The sequence below is a fragment of the Lonchura striata genome, chromosome Z (genome assembly GCF_046129695.1).
Source record: "Lonchura striata isolate bLonStr1 chromosome Z, bLonStr1.mat, whole genome shotgun sequence".
In the NCBI taxonomy this organism is placed as follows: Eukaryota; Metazoa; Chordata; class Aves; order Passeriformes; family Estrildidae; genus Lonchura; species Lonchura striata.
The window spans coordinates 67,178,245-67,200,687 of NC_134642.1; the positions used below are offsets into that span (position 1 = coordinate 67,178,245).

General features: G+C 36.2%; 1 protein-coding gene across 1 annotated transcript in view; it reads left to right on the forward strand.

Annotated features, from left to right (window-relative positions):
• Positions 1-22,443, forward strand: part of ADGRV1 (adhesion G protein-coupled receptor V1) — a 436,592-nt gene that overhangs the window by 91,003 nt on the left and 323,146 nt on the right. Inside the window, exons 60-76 of the mRNA XM_077790425.1 lie at positions 648-827; positions 1,464-1,628; positions 2,863-2,980; positions 3,222-3,345; positions 4,460-4,598; positions 4,738-4,923; positions 5,055-5,287; positions 5,797-5,945; positions 6,038-6,236; positions 6,809-7,025; positions 8,144-8,383; positions 9,759-9,908; positions 10,748-11,221; positions 11,975-12,118; positions 13,353-13,524; positions 13,906-14,041; positions 15,588-16,435. Of these exons, the coding sequence (XP_077646551.1) occupies positions 648-827; positions 1,464-1,628; positions 2,863-2,980; positions 3,222-3,345; positions 4,460-4,598; positions 4,738-4,923; positions 5,055-5,287; positions 5,797-5,945; positions 6,038-6,236; positions 6,809-7,025; positions 8,144-8,383; positions 9,759-9,908; positions 10,748-11,221; positions 11,975-12,118; positions 13,353-13,524; positions 13,906-14,041; positions 15,588-16,435 (3,874 nt within the window). The remainder of the gene's footprint in view (positions 1-647; positions 828-1,463; positions 1,629-2,862; positions 2,981-3,221; positions 3,346-4,459; positions 4,599-4,737; positions 4,924-5,054; positions 5,288-5,796; positions 5,946-6,037; positions 6,237-6,808; positions 7,026-8,143; positions 8,384-9,758; positions 9,909-10,747; positions 11,222-11,974; positions 12,119-13,352; positions 13,525-13,905; positions 14,042-15,587; positions 16,436-22,443) is intronic.

The window sequence follows — 22,443 nt, forward strand, 5'->3', positions numbered from 1 at the left end:
AATTTTCACTGAAAAACTATTATATATGTCCTTATGTATATGAATGATTCTCCCAGCTTCAGTTTTTTAACATGGAAAACCAGAAAACCATTGACCAAATAGGATCATGTGTCTTTGATACTTTGGCAAGTGAGGACATAATTTCTAATAATAAGCCCTCTTACACTGAAAATTTTTAGTGAAATCCATCTTCACTATAAATTCTCAGAATAAACCTATATGTTTTCTTATCTGTGTTCTACACATAATTTTAAATTTCATGCTGCACCTGAGAGTACTTATTCTACACAAGGGATTTTGATATTAAGTGAATATGAGTGGTTTTTGGCAAAGGGAAGGATATACATAGTGTGCAGGATTTTGACTGAATATTGACAATATTGTCAACACTCACTTTCTACTGAATACCAAAGCAAAGCATTCTGCTGGTTTTGACAAACAAGATTTACATTGATGGACTTAAAAACCACTACTGAAATTATATCTTCTTATTATAAATATACGAGCATAAGAAGAAAAATGAACAAGTGAGCATTGTCTAACTATTAGTAGATATAATTTGCTTGTTTTATTTTTTTTCCAAACAATTTACAGAATATTATAAATGAAGTTTTGTTGCTTTCTTTTTCTTTTTAACATTTTTACAGGCTACAGGAGAAATAGAAATTACAATCATAGATGACAGTGAAGTTGAATTACTTGAGATATTCAAAATTGTCCTGGTGAGGGTAACAGGTGGTGCAAGACTTGGGAATGACACCCTGGTAACTGTTGCTATTCCACCAAATGATTCTCCTGTTGGGGTATTCAGGTTTGAAGAAAAGAATGTGAGTTTGATTTAGGCTGCACTCATTTCTGCTAAAGTAGGAGGGTGGGTTTGTGTCACTAGCATATAGCTGATTTTTGCAAGCCTTCACTGCAGAGGAAGATGTGATTTCATTGAAATCTTATTAGTGCTTGTCTACATCTAGCTGTGTAGGATGGTAGTAACAGTGAAAGTGCTGCTGCATAAATACAGATTTCTGCTTGACTGAATCAATTTAATTCACTACACTAACAATTTAGGACATCCTAGGTAGGATTTTTGATGGTCTGTATAATAATAGGCATTACTGAAAGAAAAATTTAGAAAGAAATTACAAAGCATATCTCATCTTAGTTCTTGCCATGCTTCTGCTCTCCCTTTTGCTGGTGCTGAGCCTGCTGGTGGCATTGTCTGTAATTGTTTTGGATCATAGTACATACAGAAATCACTTGAATGACTAGTCCATGCTACCAGAATTCAGGACTCTCCTTAGACCTGTTACGTTCCTATTTATTTTCACTCCTATTGTTCAGAATTGTAATTGATAATGTTTTCTGTTGTTTATTTTAAACATGTATCCATGTCATTTGACATTATCAATGCAGTTTTTGAATTTTTCGATACAGCCTTTCCCATATTCTCCTTCTCTCTCCATCAGGTAACTGTGAAGGAACCTCAGACACCTGATGACTCTGCTGCAGTTGTTTTGCTGAATGTAAGTCGAAGTCAGGGAGGAAGAGGAGAAGTTACAGTGTTATGGATTCTCGAGGAAGCAGCTAAATATGATCTGACCCCTCTAAATGGTACTCTTCATTTCAGTGAGGTATTTCAGATATTGTAATAACTTATTTACTATTAGATTTATAAATACTTCCTTCTACTGGTGTATATTTGTATGGTTGTTGTTATATGTTGATAGAAGTAGGGGGTTACTAAGTATTATACACAAGAAAAAGGTTAGTTTGAACTGGTGGGGTTAGAAGTATTTAGACTTCTTTCAAGATGGAATGGAAAGCTGACATGCTCTTTTAGTGCAGCATAATGTAATTATCAGGAAGGTAGCTCTTCAAATCTCCACTGTTTTTACTATTAAGAAAGAGGAATTGAAGTCTACTGAATGAAAATAATGATTACAGAAACACTTATTCCACTAAAGTCTGAAGCATCTTAAAAAGAAAATTTGCATTGAAAGGGTGAGAAAGAAAATGAATGCTCAAAATCTGCAGATTAAAAAAAAAAAAAAAAACAAACAAAAAAGCACCTTCATAGCTTACAAACTAGACAGGGCTATTTAACTCATATTTTATGGCAGGTTACAACTCTGAAGCCAGAGTTAAGTATTGGATAATGATAGTATGTTAATATTTATATTTTACAGTCAACTTAAAATATTTAATGAAGAAAAGTATTTTAACAAAGCATAATCTATATTGTCCCAGTATAAGCTTTTCTTTCATTAAATCAGGAGGCATGCTGGATGTTATACTTTGAGTCAGCTGAAAAATAGATTTTTTTTTTTTTCTGGTAAAATCATAAGTATTTGGCAGTTTTGCTGTCTTTTCTCTACTGGTAGGCTTTGACATTTTGTCTTGAACATTTATATATAATTGAGTATGAGCAGAAAAATATGTATGCATGGTATATTAAATTTATACCATGTGTTTGCCACTTCCCACTGACAAAAATGTGGATTAGGCAGAAATTCGACTAATGTATCTAATCTTAGAATATGTGTGTACTATTGAATATGCAGTTTCTCTATAGATGGTTTCCTCTAAGTTAAAGAACATCTGTGTGAGCACAAATTCAAAGGAATTTCAGTCTTCATTTAGTTGAAAATAGTGAGTAGCCCACAATGTTTGCGAGACAATTTTTACTGGTTATTAATCTGTGAGAAGAAATTTCAGTCAGATCAGATATCTGATATCTTAAAATACTAAAGAATATGTTAAGCATTCTTAACATTTGATATGTTAAAAAATTTTTGGTTTAGTACTGTATTTTGTTTAATTTAATTTAATATATATCCATGTCTTTCTGGTCTTTACATGATGCAGACTGAGTCCCAGAAATTGATTATTTTACATGCAATCCAAGATGGTCTGCTGGAGGGGAATGAAACATTTACCATTCAGCTAGTCTCTACTGGTGATGCAGAGATATCCCCTGTAAATGGTAAAGAGTTAATTCAGTATCTTCTGGTTTTAGATATTCTATATGAGAATTATTCTAAGTCTGTTCATATTATTTTAGCCTGCAGTGCTTAAGTATTTAGTGGGCAGCTAGTTGGTTGCAATTTATCAGTCTTTCCACAGGCCCTCTATGAACCTGATGTTTAACAACTCATGTCACAAAATTTACCAAAGGTAAATTGCTTAGTTTTCACTTAAAATTAGAATAATTTTTCTCTTCATAGGTGTTGCAACCATCACTATCATGGGAGATGAAGGAGCTTCTGGGGTGGTTGGGATAGCCCATTCATCCAAGCATGTTTTGATTGGAGAACCTTCAGGAAGTTATAATGGAACTGCTCTTATTAGGTGGGTACATCTCTCATTTTTTTCAAAGAAAGAGCAACAACCCAGATTCAAAAGCTATGAGACTCCACATTTGTCAATTTACATTTTATCATAATTTCTATAATCAGTACTATTTTAAAAACTAGGTGATTGGTTTAAAGAAAGGGTAGAATATGCCATGTATGTATCTTTCCAGTATTAATGTGGAAGTCCAAATAGTCCTCTCTGTCTTCAAGTTATTTACAACATTGATGCACCAAAGGAAAGAGGATCATAATAATAGGAAAGGGGTAAGAAGATGTCATATTTGAAGGTGCTTTGTGCTTTCTAGAATTTGATTCAGGATTTGTGCCTGAATGGTATTTCAGCAAATTGTTATATTCTAGCATAAACAGTATGGGAATTGGGGTTTTGGTGCAAACAAGATGCAGTTGTTTTATTCAGTCAACTGAAAACAGAATGAGCAGTTTTAGATTCTTAGAAACATTGGAAAAAAAAAGATTATGACACTTCCAGCAAATATAAAGCAGCAGAACACCTTCTGGTACTGGCCCAAGAAGCCCAAAAGACAAAACAATGCTTTTTTGCAAGAAGTAGTTTAAAATTGTTATGTGCACAATGTGCAGACAAATCTTTACTGTGACTTGTCCAAGCATTATGTTATTGATAGGGTTTTAGACAAGTAGCAAACAGAACACATCACAGAAAATCTCAAAGAAGTATTTTGGTATTCTACATCTGCCTTATAGATCAAATTGCCCCTGGCATTACCCTGACATCCAATTTCCCTTCTATTTTGCATATCTATCTCTGAAAAAGCAGCATAAGACAAAGAGAAATCAGTTTTCAAGTCCTATCTTTGGGCTACATGTGAAAAGAAACTTGAAAGACCTCTTGGTAAAAATACAGCTAGAGATGTCTCCAAACACAGAGAAATAAAAGAAAATTTCAGAGATGTTCTGAAAATGCCTGAAAAGGGAATTCTTATGTTCCTATCTTCGAGTACATTAAAACTCAAGCTTTCATAGGGCTGATAACATTCCTTCCATGCACAACAGTATGATATACTATCTCTGTATTGGATATTAAATATTAAAGGTCAAAATAAAATCTGTGTTTCTGTCCTTACCTGCAGCCTGGTACGTGGCCCAGGGATTTTTGGGGAGATCATAATATATTGGAATATAACACCTCCTCATCAGACAGAATTTATTGAGGTATCGGGGACCTTGACCATGCGAGATAGGCAGTCTGCAGCAGTTGTTCTAATACAGGTATATGAGAGATCTGTATATCAGTACCTATTTCAAGTACTTTCTTTTATTTTCTTAAGATCTTGGCTAAAAATTATTTATATCTTTCTCTCTGGAAAGGGCTTAAATCCTTTTAGTTGTTGTTGATTTTTTCCTGTAGGCTGTAGATGACAACTATCCTGAGGAGAAGCATTACTACCAGTTTCAGCTAACCAGAGTCAGTGATGGAGGACTTATAAATGAATCTAGCAGCACAGCAAATATTACCATGGCCGCCAGTGATTATCCATTTGGAGAGTTTTCATTCTCCCATGAACTATTGCTAACTACAGAAGATGAAAAATGGGTATCGGATTAAAATTCTTTCTTATAAAATTACTGATAGATAACAGTATTGTTGCTAGAATTATGTCTTGTAAAGGCAACTGTAGCAGAAAACAAATCCATTTTTAAAAGAAAATATTATCTTTCCCTCAGGTTAACATCACTGTTGTGCGTTCCAAGGGATCCTATGGCAGAGTGCGTCTTTGCTTTCAGATAATAAATGGGACTGCAGAGGAAGGAATGGATTTTACTCTCATAGTAAAGGAAGTGATGTTTGAACCAGCTGAGGAAAGTAAAATTATTTTGATTGAAATTCATGATGATGACTTTCCTGAAGGTCCTGAAAACTTTTCATTGATAATTACTCAAGTGGAACTCCAAGGAAGGTAAAGTTAAAATTTCCAGTTGATTTTTTACAAGCAGAAAAACAAATGAGAAAAACAAACTATATTTGGAGTGTAATCTACCTGAATAAAGTCACTGCTAGACATTTAATCTATTTTACTGTAGAATTTTATAAGACAGCTATAATTGTAATCATAATTGAAAATAGGGTATGGTAAACCCACTTATTTTAACTTTTTTAGTATAAAGATGTTTCTGATTAAGATTTATTAAAACTTAAAATCCATACATTAGGTACAAATTGCCAAGTTGCAATAAATTTCTTTAAAAAGATGAAATGAGAAAGAACAAATGAAAGATACACATTTCTAGTAATAATTCTTGGAAATGTTATAATATGAAGAAATGTGACAAAAAAGTCTTCAGTGGTAGCTGTCAAAAAGTAAAGTTATTTGCAGTAGTTCAAAAATTGTCACATACACATCTTTATACTTTCACAGGAAGTTTAAAACATATTTTATGTTGTTTTTTTTTTAAATGTTCTTGCAAGTGGATTTGATTTTACTGTAAGAGAGAATGGTCTACAGGTGGATCAACCTCCAATAATAGGAAATATCTCCACAGTATGGGTAACTATTGCAAAAAATGACAATGCTGAAGGTATCATAGAATTTGATCCGAAGCATGTCCTTCTACAGGGTAAGTTTAACATAAATTCTCACTATATTTTGGAAGATAAGGCTATGGCATGAATTTTGAAATTGCATAAATTTTTCTCAATTATTTTATAGTGGAAGAGGATGCTGGATTAATCATGATTCCTGTTTTGCGAAAGTGTGGAACTTACGGCAATGTCATGGCTGATTTTCTTTCTCGAAGTATTTCTGCACTTCATGGTGTTGACTATATAATTCATAATAATACTGTAGTTTTTTATAATGGACAGAACCAGTCTTTTATTTACATTTCTATTATAAATGATGAAGAAAGGTAATGAATTTTTCACATATTTATTCACATATTTACTTCTGATAAAGTCTTTTTCAACATGCACTAAAAAAATCTACATATATGTGTGTATTGAGCTGTAATTGAAAAACAAATTTCTGCACAGCTAAAAAAATAACCTAAGGGAGAAAGCCACCTAAAGGGGAAAGAAGATGTTATATTACAGTGTCATAGTTCCTGTTAAATAGTATGCAATCAAACATGATTTTTAATTACACTATAAGAAATGTTGGTTTCAATAGTACTGCAATGAAGAATAAAATATTTTTCCATATTTTTGTTTAACTTAACACTAGTAGAAAATAGAATAATGATAGAATTTCAGAATGGTGATATCTGAAATATTTTTATTTCAGATATCATCATTCCATGCAACTAGAAGGAATCTTATACACTGCACCTATGGAATTGATTTCTTTATTCCTAAAAACAGACCAAGTTGGATGCATGATTTAATTACGAAGTACAGTTTGAATTTTTTTTCTTTTCTCTCAGATATCTCAGAATGTTTTGTTTTTGTTTTTGTTTTTTTTTTTTTTTTCTTTCCTGTGCAGTGAATCAGCAGAGCAATTTGAAATCCAGCTGACAGGAGCCACTGGTGGAGCCATCCTGGGGCTCCACCTGGTGAGCCAGGTCACCATTGCAAAAAGTGACTCTTCCCAGGGCATGGTCCGATTTCTCAACCAAAGCCAAATTATTCTTCCCAACCCTGATGCAACCACAACAGTGTCCCTGGTGGTGGAAAGGACTGGGCAGTTAGTGGAGGCACAGGTGGGTCTTGCCTGTAAAAGACTGAAAGATTTCCAATGATCATGTCAAAAAGCTCCTTCATTTTGCTTTGAGACCTTTCTTAGTGATTGATGTTTAATAGTATAATTATGGAATTTTAGTAAATATGAATTGCATATAGCTGCAGTATATCAGAAAGTAGTAATAATTCTTGGAAATGTAATAATATTAAGTTATCCATTTAAATTATTACCAATTTAAAATCCTGTTTCTTCTCCTGCTTCCCTTTTATTATGGTATTGTGTACATTGTTTTGAACAAGCTCGTAGTCCTATGAAAATTATAGTTAATTTCATATACTAATACTAGTTTAATTTAATTCAGGAAATTGCTTGCTATGAGTTTTGTAGAGTATTTTTTTACTCTATACAGGCCACTTATAAAGTGAAGATATAAATATAAAACATGGTGGGTCTTTCACAGTCATGTCAAATAATTGGAAAATTTGCCTTGTAAACCATTAACTCCTCCATATATAAAAATTACCTCAGTCTTTGACTTTTTCTAGAATTCATTGGAGAAAAGCAGAAAATACTTAAATTAACAAAATAAAAATTGTCATGTCCTGAATATAACCTCCTTAAAAGCATTCTTATTTGTGAGAATTTGTGGAAATGCTGTGGCTTTTAATCAGATGGAAGACATATGAAGGATTCATAATTTTCTTCATAATCTGAAGGATGAAAAGCTTTTATGATAGAAAATATTTGTCATTTTTAGGCTTGACATTACACTTCAGAGGGAAATTGTTTTGGTCATGAGTACTGATGTGTGAAGTTTTGCAAAAGAAGTCATGAGAAGAGAGATTGACTCTAGGATTCTTGATATATGTTAAAGATATCTTAGTTTATTTTCTATTACTAACATCTAGAATTTAATAGACTGGTATGGTGACTAATAATTTAAAATTCCCATTTGTAAATTGATATGTTTACTTTTTCAAAGGCTTCTATATTTTGCCCCATAGAATTATTATGACTATTTTGTATCCTGTCTTCATAGCAAAGATTTAAACATAGCTGAGTACTCTGTCACTTCTCCTCTAGGGATGCTGTTATAATGCATCACCCCTCTAAATCTGAAACTGATCTATTCCGCAGATTAACTGGGACATTTTGGGACCCAATTCAGAAGAGATTTTGTCTCCTCTGAATAGTGACATTGGTGACCCTGTGAATGGAACATTCTATTTTGAAGAAGGTGAAGGAGGTCTGAGAACAATTAATCTACAAATCTATCCTCATGAAGATGTTGAAGTTCAGGAAACCTTCATTATTCGACTGAGCCTTAGGAAAGGTGAAACAGAAATAGATCCTAAGGCAAACAGCATTACATTAATAGTAAGTTACTATCACTTCTCTTTCTTCAGAGATTTCTGTTATTCATGCAAAGCTTTTAAAAATTAATCAGTGATTACTTATTAATTTGGCTTTTTTGACCTTTGTACTATTTTGGTATATTATGTTCAGTTCTGAAAGAAAAAGGGCAGAGAATCTATCAGTAAAAACTGGAATAAAAGCGGTGAGCTGTCTCTCCTATTTGCAATTTTCTATAGTTCTCTTTAGCGAAAGCATGGATTGAGGCCACATTTTTATGTGTCAATATGTTTGTCCTCTGTTTTGGTTTAAACCCAGTTGGAAATAAAACACCACTCAGCTGCTTCCCTTCCCCTACACCCTCTTGTGAAAGGAAGAGAAAAAGCAGAGTTTCTGAGTCAATATAAGAAAAATTTACTTGAAAACACCAATGAAATGAAAAACAAACAGTAGCAGCAACAAGGTTAATGACAAAGGTATACAATAGAGAGGGTGATTTACACACAAAGAGGTATTCAACACCAAAGCTCCACTGAGGCAAAGACAAAATGTCTTTTTCCCCTGAGCAAATGAAAAACAATGATGAATGAATCATCCTCACACACACTCCTCCTCAAACCCTGAGACAGCGGAAAAACAATGGTGAACAAACTCTCCAGGCTGGACCACTTGGCCTGCACCAATCATGATGTGTGCGTGTAGATAAAAGCGATCTGGACACACCCACACAGCACCAGGCTCCAACTCCTCAGCAGTTGCAGGTAGGACATTGTCACTCTTGACATCTCTTCAGAGGAAGGGAGAAAATCTGACTTCTCACAGTACAAGAGAAATGCAGGTGTTGTTGAGAGTTATCACAAACAAATCAGTGCTCTAGGGATACTGCAACTAAAGATGTATTTATAAAGCTGCTGTAAGAAACCCTCAAAAGAATCTCTCCTAGAAATTGTATTTTTATTTATTATCCGGTCTGTAATGTGTTGATGGAATTAGCTCTTATTTCCACAGTCCCCTTCAGGAAGTCATGTTACCCCAAATTCTTTTTGCAGCTAATGGCTCATGGAGATGGATGTGGATGAGCTCTCTTTGCCATAGTGCTGAGTTTGCAAACTAATAGTGTTAGAAAAGTTTCTGTATATTAGCTCAAGGTGTCTGAGTACTTCCTGCTTGAGAATCAAAATATTCAGATGTAGCAATTCAAATAAAACTCTGTTCTTTTCCTTCTGAACAGGGGAACTGAAAACTGAAAAAGGGACATTCAAAATTGTCTCTGCTGTTTTTAGAACTAACAGATATGTCCCTCTGTAGCATTTAGCAGTGAAAATCTCACTAGTTTGAACAAAAATACAACTCACATTACATTTCCAGTTTTTTTAAATGTTTGTTTACCTTTTTACAGATAGAGAAGTTTGGTGATCCAAATGGAATTGTACAGTTTGCTCCTGAATCATTAACTGAGAGTAACTATGAAGAACCCTCAGGAGACGAAGGGCCACAAAATATTACCCTGTTTGTCAAACGAATTCAAGGCATTCTGGGGAACATAATGGTATTCTCACTCTTTTCCTAATAAACAATGTAATCTGAAATCATCCTTGGTGTCGATGTATGGAAAAATAGCTCATTCTGTGCCTTTCAATTGCTTGTTTCTCAAATTAATTTTTTTTTTAATGTTGCATTTTGGAGTTAGGAAGGGCTTAGCCCTAGTACTTGTCATTTGGAGGGTAAAATTCAGTCTTTCCTGGCCAGGAAAAATAAAAGAAAAACAATACTGCTGTACTGCTCTCACTTTCTTTCTCTCACAGTTTCTTTTGATGGGAGAATGAAGAGACAATACTTTCATAGTGAGTTGTCTTTGATGTCATCACACTTTACTTTTTTAGACAGAATCAGACTTTTCTGAACTGTCATGCACATTGGTTTTTTATCTAAGGTTGTTTAGAAGTCAGTGTTTTAACAGGAACTCATTTAATTTAAAATAAATTGATCAATTGATAGAAAAATCTGCTGTGTTTAATGAGAGTTTATTCCTTTCTAATGTGAGGAATACTGGAAAAAGTAAAAACAGCAAAGTTGTTTTGGTGAGAAAAGAGAAATACTTTTTGAAAAATGTTCATAAATTCCACATAGTTTTACATAAATCTTCTGAAACTAGACAAAGGAAATATTTATATTCTTAAGACTGTTAATGAAATAACACACTCTTTTGAAAGATGGTCTGTGTGATAGGCTATTCTTCCTATGCATACACAAAACAATTGTTATTTTACCCATTTAAAAGCAGTCTGTTCCATATCCTATCTATAGTGAATCCTGAATTTGCATGTTTCTGACTTTGGAGGTAATTTTTCTTTCTTTTATGTTTTGCATTTTCTATACTAATTTCAGATTTACTGGGAAATACGTAGTGATTCTGACATCACAGGTGACTTTCTTGAGACAGAGGGATTTGTTGTCATTGCTGACCAGCAGAGTACAGCTGAGATAATTATCTATCTCTTGCCTGATGATGTTCCAGAACTGGATGAAAGCTATGAGGTACATCTGATTTCAGTGGAAGGTGGAGCAGATTTAGACCATGAGAAAGGAATTTCAAAGATCACAGTGTTTGCAAATGATGATCCTTACGGAGTGTTCGCCCTCTACTCTGATCAGCAGTCAGTGTTGGTAGAAAAATCCCTGGATCGATATGTTCAGATTAATGTAACTCGGCATGCTGGGTTATTTGGAGATGTAATGGTTGAGTACCATGTAATATCCCTTCATGATGAAGTAGTAATTGAACCCGAGAATGAGGTGGGATTCCTCACAGTAAAGGATGGCGCCAGCTTTGGAGTGAAAAGAGTGCCAATAAGCAACCAGGTGTGTATTACTCTTTTAGCTCCTATAATATCTGTTGTTTCCATTTGTTTCATCAAATACAAATAAGATAAAACATTCTCACTAGTATCAGCTGTGCAGAAGCAGAAAATAGAGTTTTGGTGCTACAAATTTCCTCTTTATGGAGTAGAACTGGATTTGAATATCAAATTTTCTGATAATAATTGCAAAATCACTGCTATGCATGTGTTCAAATATTTTAGGTTTCCTGACATTGTAGTTTGGTGTTACTATGAGTTCAATATCTCAATATGGCAAAAATATGCAAATATTTTCTTAAGTTCCTTTGAATTGTAAATAGTGATCTGTCATTTGTGACCAATGAAGAAGAAGATAAATGTACCTGCAGTCTTCTGTGTTTCCTTGTTTGTCATTATTATTACAGTCTTACATCCACTCTTACATGCTCTTACAACCATCTTAAATATTTTTAATCCTAAGGATTAAAATCAAACCAAGGCCTAGTGTGTCAGATTCAACTTTTTAAAATGGCAATAGTTGCTTTACAAACTCCTATTCCAGCAAACTGCTGGCAGATTCCTTTCACAATATTGATGGTTTAACTGTAATTCTATGAGAAACATAATCAACAAAATACTTGTCTTGAAAATGCTGTTTTTTATGTAAGTAAACAACAGTCTGAGGATTGCTTTGTTAATCATTTTGCACTGTTGGATCATATGCTTTTAGTGGAATTAAATTTCTACCTTTTTAATTAAATTCTCTCTCTCAAAGGCATTTATTTTACTGGGCTTGAATTTTACTCTGGAACTGACTAATGTAAGCCTGGTTAGGGGAAGTGCCAAGGATGTGCCTAAAATATTAGGAATAGCAAAGTCTGCTGTGCTGCTTATTCCTGCGGAAGCTGCCAATTCACAGGTCAGTAGCCTGGTTGTGGTGTCATGCTCCTACCACAGAAGAAAGGTATACTTCACTGCACAAGAGACCTGTTGTAAGAACTCAGGGAAGTGTTCATTTTAATCAGTATGATGGAAGAGATCATTCCTATTATTACTTGCACCGTAGGTTATTCTTTCCTCTGATAAAAAATCTTATAGAAACATTTTAATACAATTGGAAAAGGCCTCTTCATCTGTAAAATGTAAGAAGTGTAAATATTTACATGAAAGGGGAGTTGTAAGACTTAAAGGAAAATAAGTAAATCTGGGTAATGTTTCTATAAGTATGGCAACCCCAAAGCAGAAAATAGCATGTACTCAGTATTATGTGCAAAAAGATATGGAATATATGTTTGGTGTTAATGCAGATGTCATTAAATTTGGTACTCATTGTGTGATACATTTTCCATTTGTCTATTTTGTATGAGATTGAGAAAAGATAATTTGGCTACTTTGATATGGTATATGTGCTACCATTCCCTTTTTTTTATGTCAGGCACAGGTTTTAACTCTAAAATTTTATTGAAGTTTTTATTTAATGATCTTAATTATCTTGAGGCATTGTTATGGTTTTTAATTTACTATGGAACTTAAGTCAAATAGCCTTTCTTTATACACTATTTACAGAAAGACTATTGTATACCATATACAACCATATATCCATTTATTATTGCTTTTAGAATATACAAATTATCTTCACTCCTATTTGCTGCTCAGAGAAAAAGAAAAGTAGATCACAGTAGCTAGAATAATTTTGTCTACAGTGTCGTGAGGCAACAACTTACTTTTCAATGGATACATAATTAATAACTTATGTTAGACCTAATTATATGTATATATCTATATATGTAGAGAGAGAGTAGTATAGTTATTACCTGTGAGCACTGAGGACAGTCTTGATTTATTTTTCTTCTAAATAACAGACAGACACAGATTATATTCACTGTTTTCAGCACTGAAATGTCACTCATACTTGTTCCTTTTCCCTGCAATCTAATTGCCAGAAATCTAAAACTTGCAAGTGTTATTTAAGAGCTCATATGAGTTCTTTCAAGAGAGCAAATTCATATGTCTATAGATACATGCACATATATTTATTTATATGCACGTATCCTTATTGTAAGATGCCCATTTTATGAGAGGTACCACGCTTTCATGTAAGTTATTGTCCATTTTTATTCCATTTTCTGATAAAATCTACAATGTTTCCACAGGTTGGCTTTGAATCTGTGGTATTACGACTTACTAATGTTGTAGCAGGGACAGGCCATGCTGTCATAACCAGAAGAGGAGTTTATGGCTCTGTAATAGTTAGCTGGATTTCAGGATGCCCACCAGACCTAGTCACTGATTCTGTTAAACCAGGCAATATTACTCCTTCATTTGGTGAGTAATTGCTGCAACAAATTATGTACAGCTACAAGGACAACAGCTTTGACAGCTGCCTAAATGATGATAACACCTTTTAATTATTTGTACCTCTGCATGTTTCTATTACTAATGAAGAGTGATTAGAATGAAATTCTGTGATCCAATTTATATCTGTAAGAGACATATTTACTTTATGAGAAAAAAACCCAATTTTTCTTCATAGACACAACACTATGCCCCTGAAGGACAGCTTTCTGTAGGAAAGACCCTTATAATGAAGATTTCTTCACTTCAGTAGAGTGGAATTGAGACTAAAGTCCCTATGTCAGTGTATTTCCAGGTAAAAATAGAATTCCTGTTTAGTGATTTTGACTGTCTCAATCACTCTCCTTTCAGGTACTATTGTATTTTCCTCTGGGGAGGAAAGTAAAGTAATTTCATTTCAGGCTATTCCAAGCCTAAATAAATCTGAGACATTTGCCATCATTTTAACAGCAGTGCACAGCAATGTGTCTGGTGGGGCTCGCCTGAGGTAAGAATGTTATTTACACTTTTGAGTTGCACTGATGCTGTAAGAATTATGTCATGTATAGAGGCATATACCTCATACAAATCCCTATTAAATTATAGGTAGCTAGCAAATTGGAATTCCTTTTTTGATAAATTTCTATGTCTTGTCTCACGTGGAACTAAGGCTTTTCTTCAGTTCCCGTCTCTTTCCTGGAATTAGGATCTGAGATACCTAGAATGATGGAGACAGTTAGGAAAGGCAGTTAAGTTTTAACCAGGAAGCTGGAGAATGAAATAAACCGTCAACTTTCAGTGTCCCTAAAAATCCATATTTAGAAGATCTTAGATGAAAGGAGTTATTTAAAAGAAATCAAATAAAATAAGATCTGCTCTAAAAATTTATATTAACCCCCCTTTTTATTCTGAAAAATTAAAGCATTACATTCAATGTAGTTTTTTGTCACACAAATTGTTATGTTAAATTTGTTATCTGTTCTTCAAACTATTTCCAGTTTTTCTTATTGTAGATGAAAATGTATAAAAAATGGGCATGGAGTGACATTGTGGGGAGAAAGGTCACCATGTTAAAATTGAACTGACAAATCTGAAGGAAGTCAGGAGTGAACTAGATGCCTAAATTCCTCAAACTGACTCTTTCTCCTAGGTTTGTCTATCCTATGGACTTGAGTCCTCAAGCACATGTTTACTGTGCAAGTCAAGTACCTTGACTGTATGAGAATAACCTTTCCTAGAAAACTTAAGACTGCATCCCACAAGATGTAAAGCTCACAATTACTTTGAAGGCTTTTGGCTTCCTAAGTGGTGGAAGAGTCTCATCTGTTAGCCAAATCCACTCCCTGTAATTGTGTCATTTGGTAGCCTCTGGCATTAAATAATGTTTCAGTTCTAGAGAGAAGGGGATGACACAAGATTTAACAGAGTCAGTGTAATATTTTGCAATTAGAAGGGAATATATTTAATATGAACAAAGTAAAGCTTAAATTGATATTGATAACAAGACTCAGATCTGGAAAAAAAAGTACTTTGGGCAATATTGTAAAGAGGCAGTATTTCAATGCCTTACTATATATTTTAAAATAACTTCCTATCCTTCTTAGCTTCCCAGCTAAAACTGTATATCTGCAAGCATCTCTCTACTTCAAAGCTTTCCCTTGGTACAGGAGGTTTGTTCAGTGTTTAAAACTGGTATTACTTATAGTGGCTATATTATATTCCTGTATTATGTCTAGAGTAGGAAGATCTACTTCCCTTTGCCTCTCCATTTTGTCAGAAAGACCATATTTTATGTACCATTTACTCAGTATCCTGTTCTGACTTATGATGCATTAAGCCTCTGGAGGGCTGCTCAAACATTAAAAAAACATTTTTTAGGGAACATCTTTATGTCTTGCTTTGTATGATTTTTATTTCTTCCCTCTACTGTTACACAGTTTTTAATCCACTTTCTTATGCCCATCATTGATTGCTCACTGAATATTATTATACTTGATTGTTATGCTTTTCATTATTTGTATTTCTCTCTCAATGTGATATTGTTTCTGTTTCAGATCAGGATTTACGATAGCTAAAATTGAGCCAATGGGGATTTTCCAGTTTGATCTTAATTCAAGATTAGTTTCAGTTGAAGAAGATGTCCAGGTAGTCAGACTACATGTCCAAAGATTGTTTGGTTTTCAAAGTAATCTCACAAAACTGACATATCAGACCATTCCAGGAAGTGCCAAACCACTAGAAGACTTTATACCCATCTACAATGGAGAGCTTATGTTTTTCCATTTTCAGACAAATGCAGTGATAGAAATATCAATAATTGATGACACTGTGTCTGAAATACAAGAATTTTTTTTTGTAAATTTGACTTCTGTGGAAATTCTGGATGTTCAGCCTGTGAACCTTGACTGGAGTCCCCGTTTGCATCCAGCTTTCAGTGTTGCAACAGTTAATATCTTGGCTAATGATATTCATCATGGGATACTAAGTTTGGGGCCAGAGTTCATTTATGTGGAAGAAGATACAAACAGCAATGCCTCCAACACAGCAGTGCTTCAGATCAGAAGGACCAAGGGATTTACTGGTGATATTAAAATTACTGTTAAAACCTTTGGGGGAGTGAGTGCACAGAGTGGAGTAGATTTGTATCCTTTTGGAAATATTTATGGAAAATCAAATTTCACATGGGCAATGGAAGGAGAGGATTTTGAAGAACAGACAATCTCTCTGACTTTGCTGGATGGAGAAACTGAAAGCCAGGTGTCCATAAAAATTTTTGATGATGATGAGCCTGAAGGACAGGAATCATTTTATGTTTTCCTCTCAAATCCTGAATATGGAGCTCAGATTGTGGAAGGAAAGGATGAACATGGATATGCTGCTTTTGCAATAGTAATTATTGCAGGTAATTATTTCCCCCGGGAAATGAGTAAATATATTTGAATTAAATAACAGTAAATGATTTTATATTCTCATGCCAATCTTTGTGTAAAATTGGAATTCTATATGATAATAAACAGAATATTCTATTCCCAAATCTTACATTTTCCAGATAAGAGGAAGCATCTAATGCACAAAGCATCCCACTTAGCATCCCTTAGCAGTGTAACTCAAAATACATATATAGGTGCTGCTTATCTCTGTTTTTGTCCTTTATGAAGGCAGAATGCTGAATGAAACACACGTGTGGCGGGTCAGAGACAGAGATGACCACACACCCGATGTTCATGTGGCAACAGACAGCGCTTAGTGGTTCAACCCCTCTTTAAAAAGGGAGTTTGACTGGATAGTTCATTAGTCTGATCATCTGATCTTTTAACACAGCCCAGCTCCCGGACAAGTGAGATACCTGCAGCTGAGGATGGAATATAATTAGTTGAGGTTCCTGTCTGTCAACCCAGGGCTGGTTTATGAAACCATGTGGGTTTCTTATTTATATCTGAATTAACTGCCCAGTACAAGCCAGCTTGTACTGTAGCATACTGTGACATCTCCTTTCTTTCTTTATTAAAAATTGCAACCTGCTCTCTGTCACCCATCTGCAAGGGCCCTTTGCCAACCAGGTGAAAGAAGGCAGCATAGGGTTAATTTGCATGAGGCCATGGATCACTGGAGCTGCAGCATGCATATCTAGGAGTTGTTAGTCAAGAACTAATGTTCTTTCAGGCTAACATGTCACAGGCTGTTTTCTTAGCAGTTACAAGTTACAACTTATCTCTAAAAACAAAAAACTCTTTAACCCATAAACCATTTAACCCTTAGAACTGTTAGAGAAAAACCCAACTACTAGAAAAACAATCTGTAAACAGAAAAAATAGTTTGTAAACAAGAAAAAAATATTTGTAAACAAATGAAGTCCTTATATGAACTGTCACTTCAAGAGTCCCAGATTTCTATGAGTGAGGTTATCAATTGTTCTGCTTACACGGCTCTGTGATGTCTGTTGAGAGGTCATCAGGAGGATGTTGCCTGTGGTTCCAAGCAGGCATAGTACAGGCTGGATACATCTGGCAGGTATCCCTTGTGTCCCATTGTCTGTTGAAATGCTCTGATATCTCTGTCCCTAGGTAATAAGATCGCAAGGACCCCACTGGGGAGGAGGTTTCTCACCATAACCTTGGGTATGAGCTGCTGAACATCACAGGATGATGCTAGTGATAAGAAGTAATTTAAGTTAACTAGATTTTTGGTCTTTTCTAATACTGGTATATGTTTGATTGAAAGACATGAGAACATGATAACACCTAGGACTTAAAGCAGGGGGTGTAGATTCACTACAACCTTTTTATAATTTTCTTTGTTTTAATAACTAAAATAGGAACAAAACATGGACTTTTGAACATTAATAAGGTAAGAGTTACTGTTGCCTAGGGTCTGCTACTGCTGAGAGGCTTCTTTTTCTCAATGAGGACTTGAAAGAACCTCTTCCAGATGAGGCTTCCTTGTTCATCTCAAACATGATAGCATATTTTAGTATATTTATAGTATATTTTTCTTTTACCTGCCATGGCTTGATTAGGGCCAAGAACTTGGTTGGGAAAGGTTTTCCTTAATTATATTTTAAAAAACAAGCTTTTGTTAATATCCACTGCAAAAAATCTTTAACATGAACAACTTAAAAATAATTAAAGAAATATAGGCATTTTTATTTTTGTCAGTTATTATGGTAACTGTGCAAGTAATGTACTTTTCTTCCTTTTGTTAGAAGTTAGAAATTTGTTACTGACTTCAATAGGTGAATTTTAGCTTTGAAAATTATGACAGGTGACAAATTTTCAGTTAGAAAACTTGGCAACTGAATTTTCCTTATGACATTAGTAAGTTAGAATTTTAGTGTTTGCTTTAATGGATCTAGAATGTTAGAACAAACAAATTCTTTGAGTTTTTTAGTTTGATGTAGTTTGTATGCTGCTTGAATTGTGTATATAATTAATATTAACAAGTTTTTTATTATAAATTCTAGGATATATTGAATAAACAGTTGTCCATGTTTGAAACATAGATGTGATACCTTCCTAGTAACTGTAACAGAATTGGCTAAGAGACCTATTAATTTTGGTTTCAGCACATGTAAACAATAATTACAAATATTTTACTATGAATTCTAGACATACTCAGCAAACAGTTGTGCACACTTGTAATCTTTTTGTGACATCTCCATTATAACTGCGATAGAATTAGTTAACATAGTTATGTTATATGAGTCAGTTTCAACCTTAGCACATGTAAATGTTGCAGTCCTCCCTCTTGAGGGAGAGGCTATCAAACTAGCCTGATCTCATTCATTTAGTATCAGTTTGTAAGAGTCTGTAGAGAATGAGAACCTTAGTAGAGTTAAAGCAGTAGCAGGCAGGGCAGCTCTGGGGCTCTTCTGAGTTATGTGGGGTGGGAACACATCACTGCCTATTTTGGTATTGTTTTGGCTGGTGCTGTTAAGTTCCTTTGTTTGCTACTTCACTGCCCACAGGGAGTTGCTGAATTTCCGCCGGGCTTGGTGAGAGAGTGGGCTGCTCTTGGCCTCCAAGTGATGGCTGCGCCATGCGGCCAGCACCACTTTTTCAGGCAGCTTGATTGCTGTTGTTCCAATGGAACCACACCCCTGCATGCCTTTTCCTTCTGCCTTTTGCTTGGCAGGCCCCCTACAGAGGCTTTTCTCATACTCTGGGAGGCTTTCAATTGATGGAGATGTAGAATAGCTTGGAGAGGCTGCAGCAGTGGCAGGATTGGGCAGGGCTGCCAGCAACAAAGCAGTTGTAGTGTCCTCATGACATTCTGCAGGGGGACAATGCCTTTGGCTTTCTCTGCTGGTATCCGTTGTGTCCCTTGCTGGCATATATTCCAGGGAAGGCTGTAGCACCAACAGAGGTGGTGCGGTAAGGATAGTGTCCCTGCTCCCAGGTATGACATCTCCAGCAGTGCCTGGTGATGTATTTCCCAGGGTCGGGGGTGGGGCCACACCCACTAGAGGCGCAGCTATGCTCCATGGAGGTTGGACTGGGGGTGCCTCGCCCCTCAACCTAGCTTTGGAGCTGGGCCACTTGGTCTCAGGAGGAGGCAGCCCTGGTGCGCATGTGGTAGTGGAGGGTGCCAACATGGCAGCAGAGTGGAGCTGGAGTGACCCAAGGCAGTGGCACAGCCTCTCTGTGCAGCAGCTCGGTGCAGGCGGTGAGAAGATGGCTCTGGGGAACAGATGACAGTGCAGGATGGACCCAGGGTGCTCAGCCATTATGATGATGCAACTTAAGCTGGGACAGCAGCCTCGCACAGTTGCATGGAGGACTGGTATCTCACAAAAGTCTGTGGTGCAGCCACAGGGCAGCTCAACTGGTGCAACAGCTCTGTGTAGGCACGGAGCATCCCAGTACCACCGGAGCGGCACAGCCCGCTGGGGCCATGGCAGACTCCATTACTCCATGTGACTCGATTGCGTGATCTGTTTAGTCACCTCCCTGGGCATTGTCAGCAGCTGCGATGTGAGCAGTTCACGGATTCTCTGTTTGCCAGGATTCCCCCACTCTGCTCTGGGCAGTGCTGCTCACTGCAGTCGCTTGGCAGTGGCCAGTCGCAGTTCCACTGCAGCAGAGCATGTTCTCACAGAGGCTGGGGCCATCTGGTGCTGGTGCAGCAGCGCACAGAAAAATGGCCCAGCACATCTTAGCAGTGTGGCATCTCCCTGCCACTTTGCCTTGTGGGGGAACACCCCACCAGCAGCGTGTCCTGGTGTGGGGTGGCCCCCTAGCTCTGTGCGAAGGCAGAGTGCCCAGTCGGCATATTGCCCCTGTTCGGGGTAGCTTTTCAGCTCCCCATGGTGGTTTTGCAGTGGTCTGTGTCTGCTTTGCCTGTCCTCCTTCTCCGCTCATTATTTAAATATTTTAAAAAATCCAGGATTATCTTCCATGGCCTTTTAACACCCATGGCTGTGTCATTAACAATGGAGTCTGCTGCAAGTATATTTCATCCAGCCTGCTCCCAATTTAATAAATCTAATGTGGTCCCTTTGGACACATCCAGTTAATGGCTTTTGCACCATATGAGCAGGGCTAGCACGGCCCGCTTGTTGTAATTCATCCCTCTTTTTTTAAGAGAGAAAGTCCATACCTTCAGAACAGGGTCTTCTGGTGCAGAAGTCCAGGGCCTCATAGTCTCAACAGTGATTCCAATCCACAAAAATGGCACACTCTGCTGTCTACAGCAGATCTTGCAGCAATTTTCTATTGCCCATGGTAATTCCACCACTATACCACTCTCTCTCCAGCTTTCTCCAGCTATCATGCTGTTTGCATTAGTAGCCTTTACCAGCTTTCTCCAGGTCTCCCCAGTTCTGAGCACAGAAAATGGCTGAGTCACATCATATTGAAGGCTCTATGTTTAACATGGGTGTGTTGGCTGGAGAAAGAGATAACCACACACCCAGTGTTTGTGTAGCAACAGAGATAGTTTATTCATTCTACTCCCCTTTATAAAGGGAGTTTGACTGGACACAGCCAAGCTCCCAGACAAAGTGAGATGTCTGTATCTTAGGATGAAATATAATTGGTTGAGGTTCCTGTCTGTCAACCCAGGGGCCAGTTTATGAAACCATCTGGGTTTCTTATTTATATCTGAATGAATTGGCCACTATGAGCCAGCCTGTACTGTGAGAGCTGACCATAAATATTTTTGTTAGAGATGGAGTAGCATTGCAGGCTCATTTGTTTTTTTGCCATTTTCCTGGTTCCAGCCCTTCCTCCTGGGATGCGAGATTTCCATCTCAGTAGATCCGTGACTTCCAAATTCAAAGAATAAGTGGGATACCTTATGGTACAGACCTGTGACTATCAGAAAAGTCACCAATTAACTTATGGTATGAAAATGAAAGTGTCCAGGATGAACCTGTTATAGAACTTCTGGGTTTGCTCACAGTATTGTATAAATGATCCTTTCTCACAGTACACTAGGTCTGCATTCAGACCAAAATATTTTCTATAACTATAAATATTGACCACTTCTTGACAGTTTGTGGCACAAAAAGATCACTGCCTTTTTTTGCTTGGTTTGTTTCTAAAGACCAGATGATTTGTATTTTTCCACTTCACGTACTTTGCTTTCTCAGGATCCAGGATATTTTAAACTTATTTTAATTTTTCTTTTTACCTGTTTGTTTGTTGGTTTGTTTGGTGTTTTTTTTTTTTTTTTTTTTGGTTTTTTTTTTCCCTTTCCTAACTTAGTCTATGAAACATGATTTTGAAAAAGAAAATATTATGGGACATATGAATACAGGAAAACATAGTTCCTACTGATACCATAAGATTACCTAAAAGAGGAGAGACATAAAAATTTACTGACCTACTATTTAAATCATGCATTATGGCAACAGTGCTTGATGTGAGACAGTGAGCATAAGTTGAAATGAGATTTAACCTGGGAATTTTTTTCTATTGAGTGAAGAGAGCCAATAGCACAGGTTACCTGGGGAGGTCACATGGTGTCTCTCCATCCCTTGAATTTTTTTCAAGCCCCAGACCTCTGAGATTTCTGGTCTGGTTTCAGAAATAATTCAGCTTTGAAAAGGGTGTTGGACTAGAGACTTAAAGGGGCCTTTTAACCTGAATTACATATGAATTCTGTCAGATGTATTTCACATACTTTGTATTTTTAACTTAAGTCTTTCTCTTTTACAATGAATGGAGTTTGTACCAAGTAGAATAAACAGTTTCTGTTTTCATTCTTTGGTAGTATGCAGTTCATATCTGCTGTGTAGTCATCCTCCGCTTCTGGCAATGGAGGACAGGAATTAGCATACTTAGTCACTAAGGAAGAGTTTTTCTTTCAGTCACCATGCTACTGTGAGAAAGTGATGACTCCAATTTCCCCTAGTTTTTAGATATCCTGTCAGGCTTACCAACTGAATATAAACTAATCTTATCTGCAATA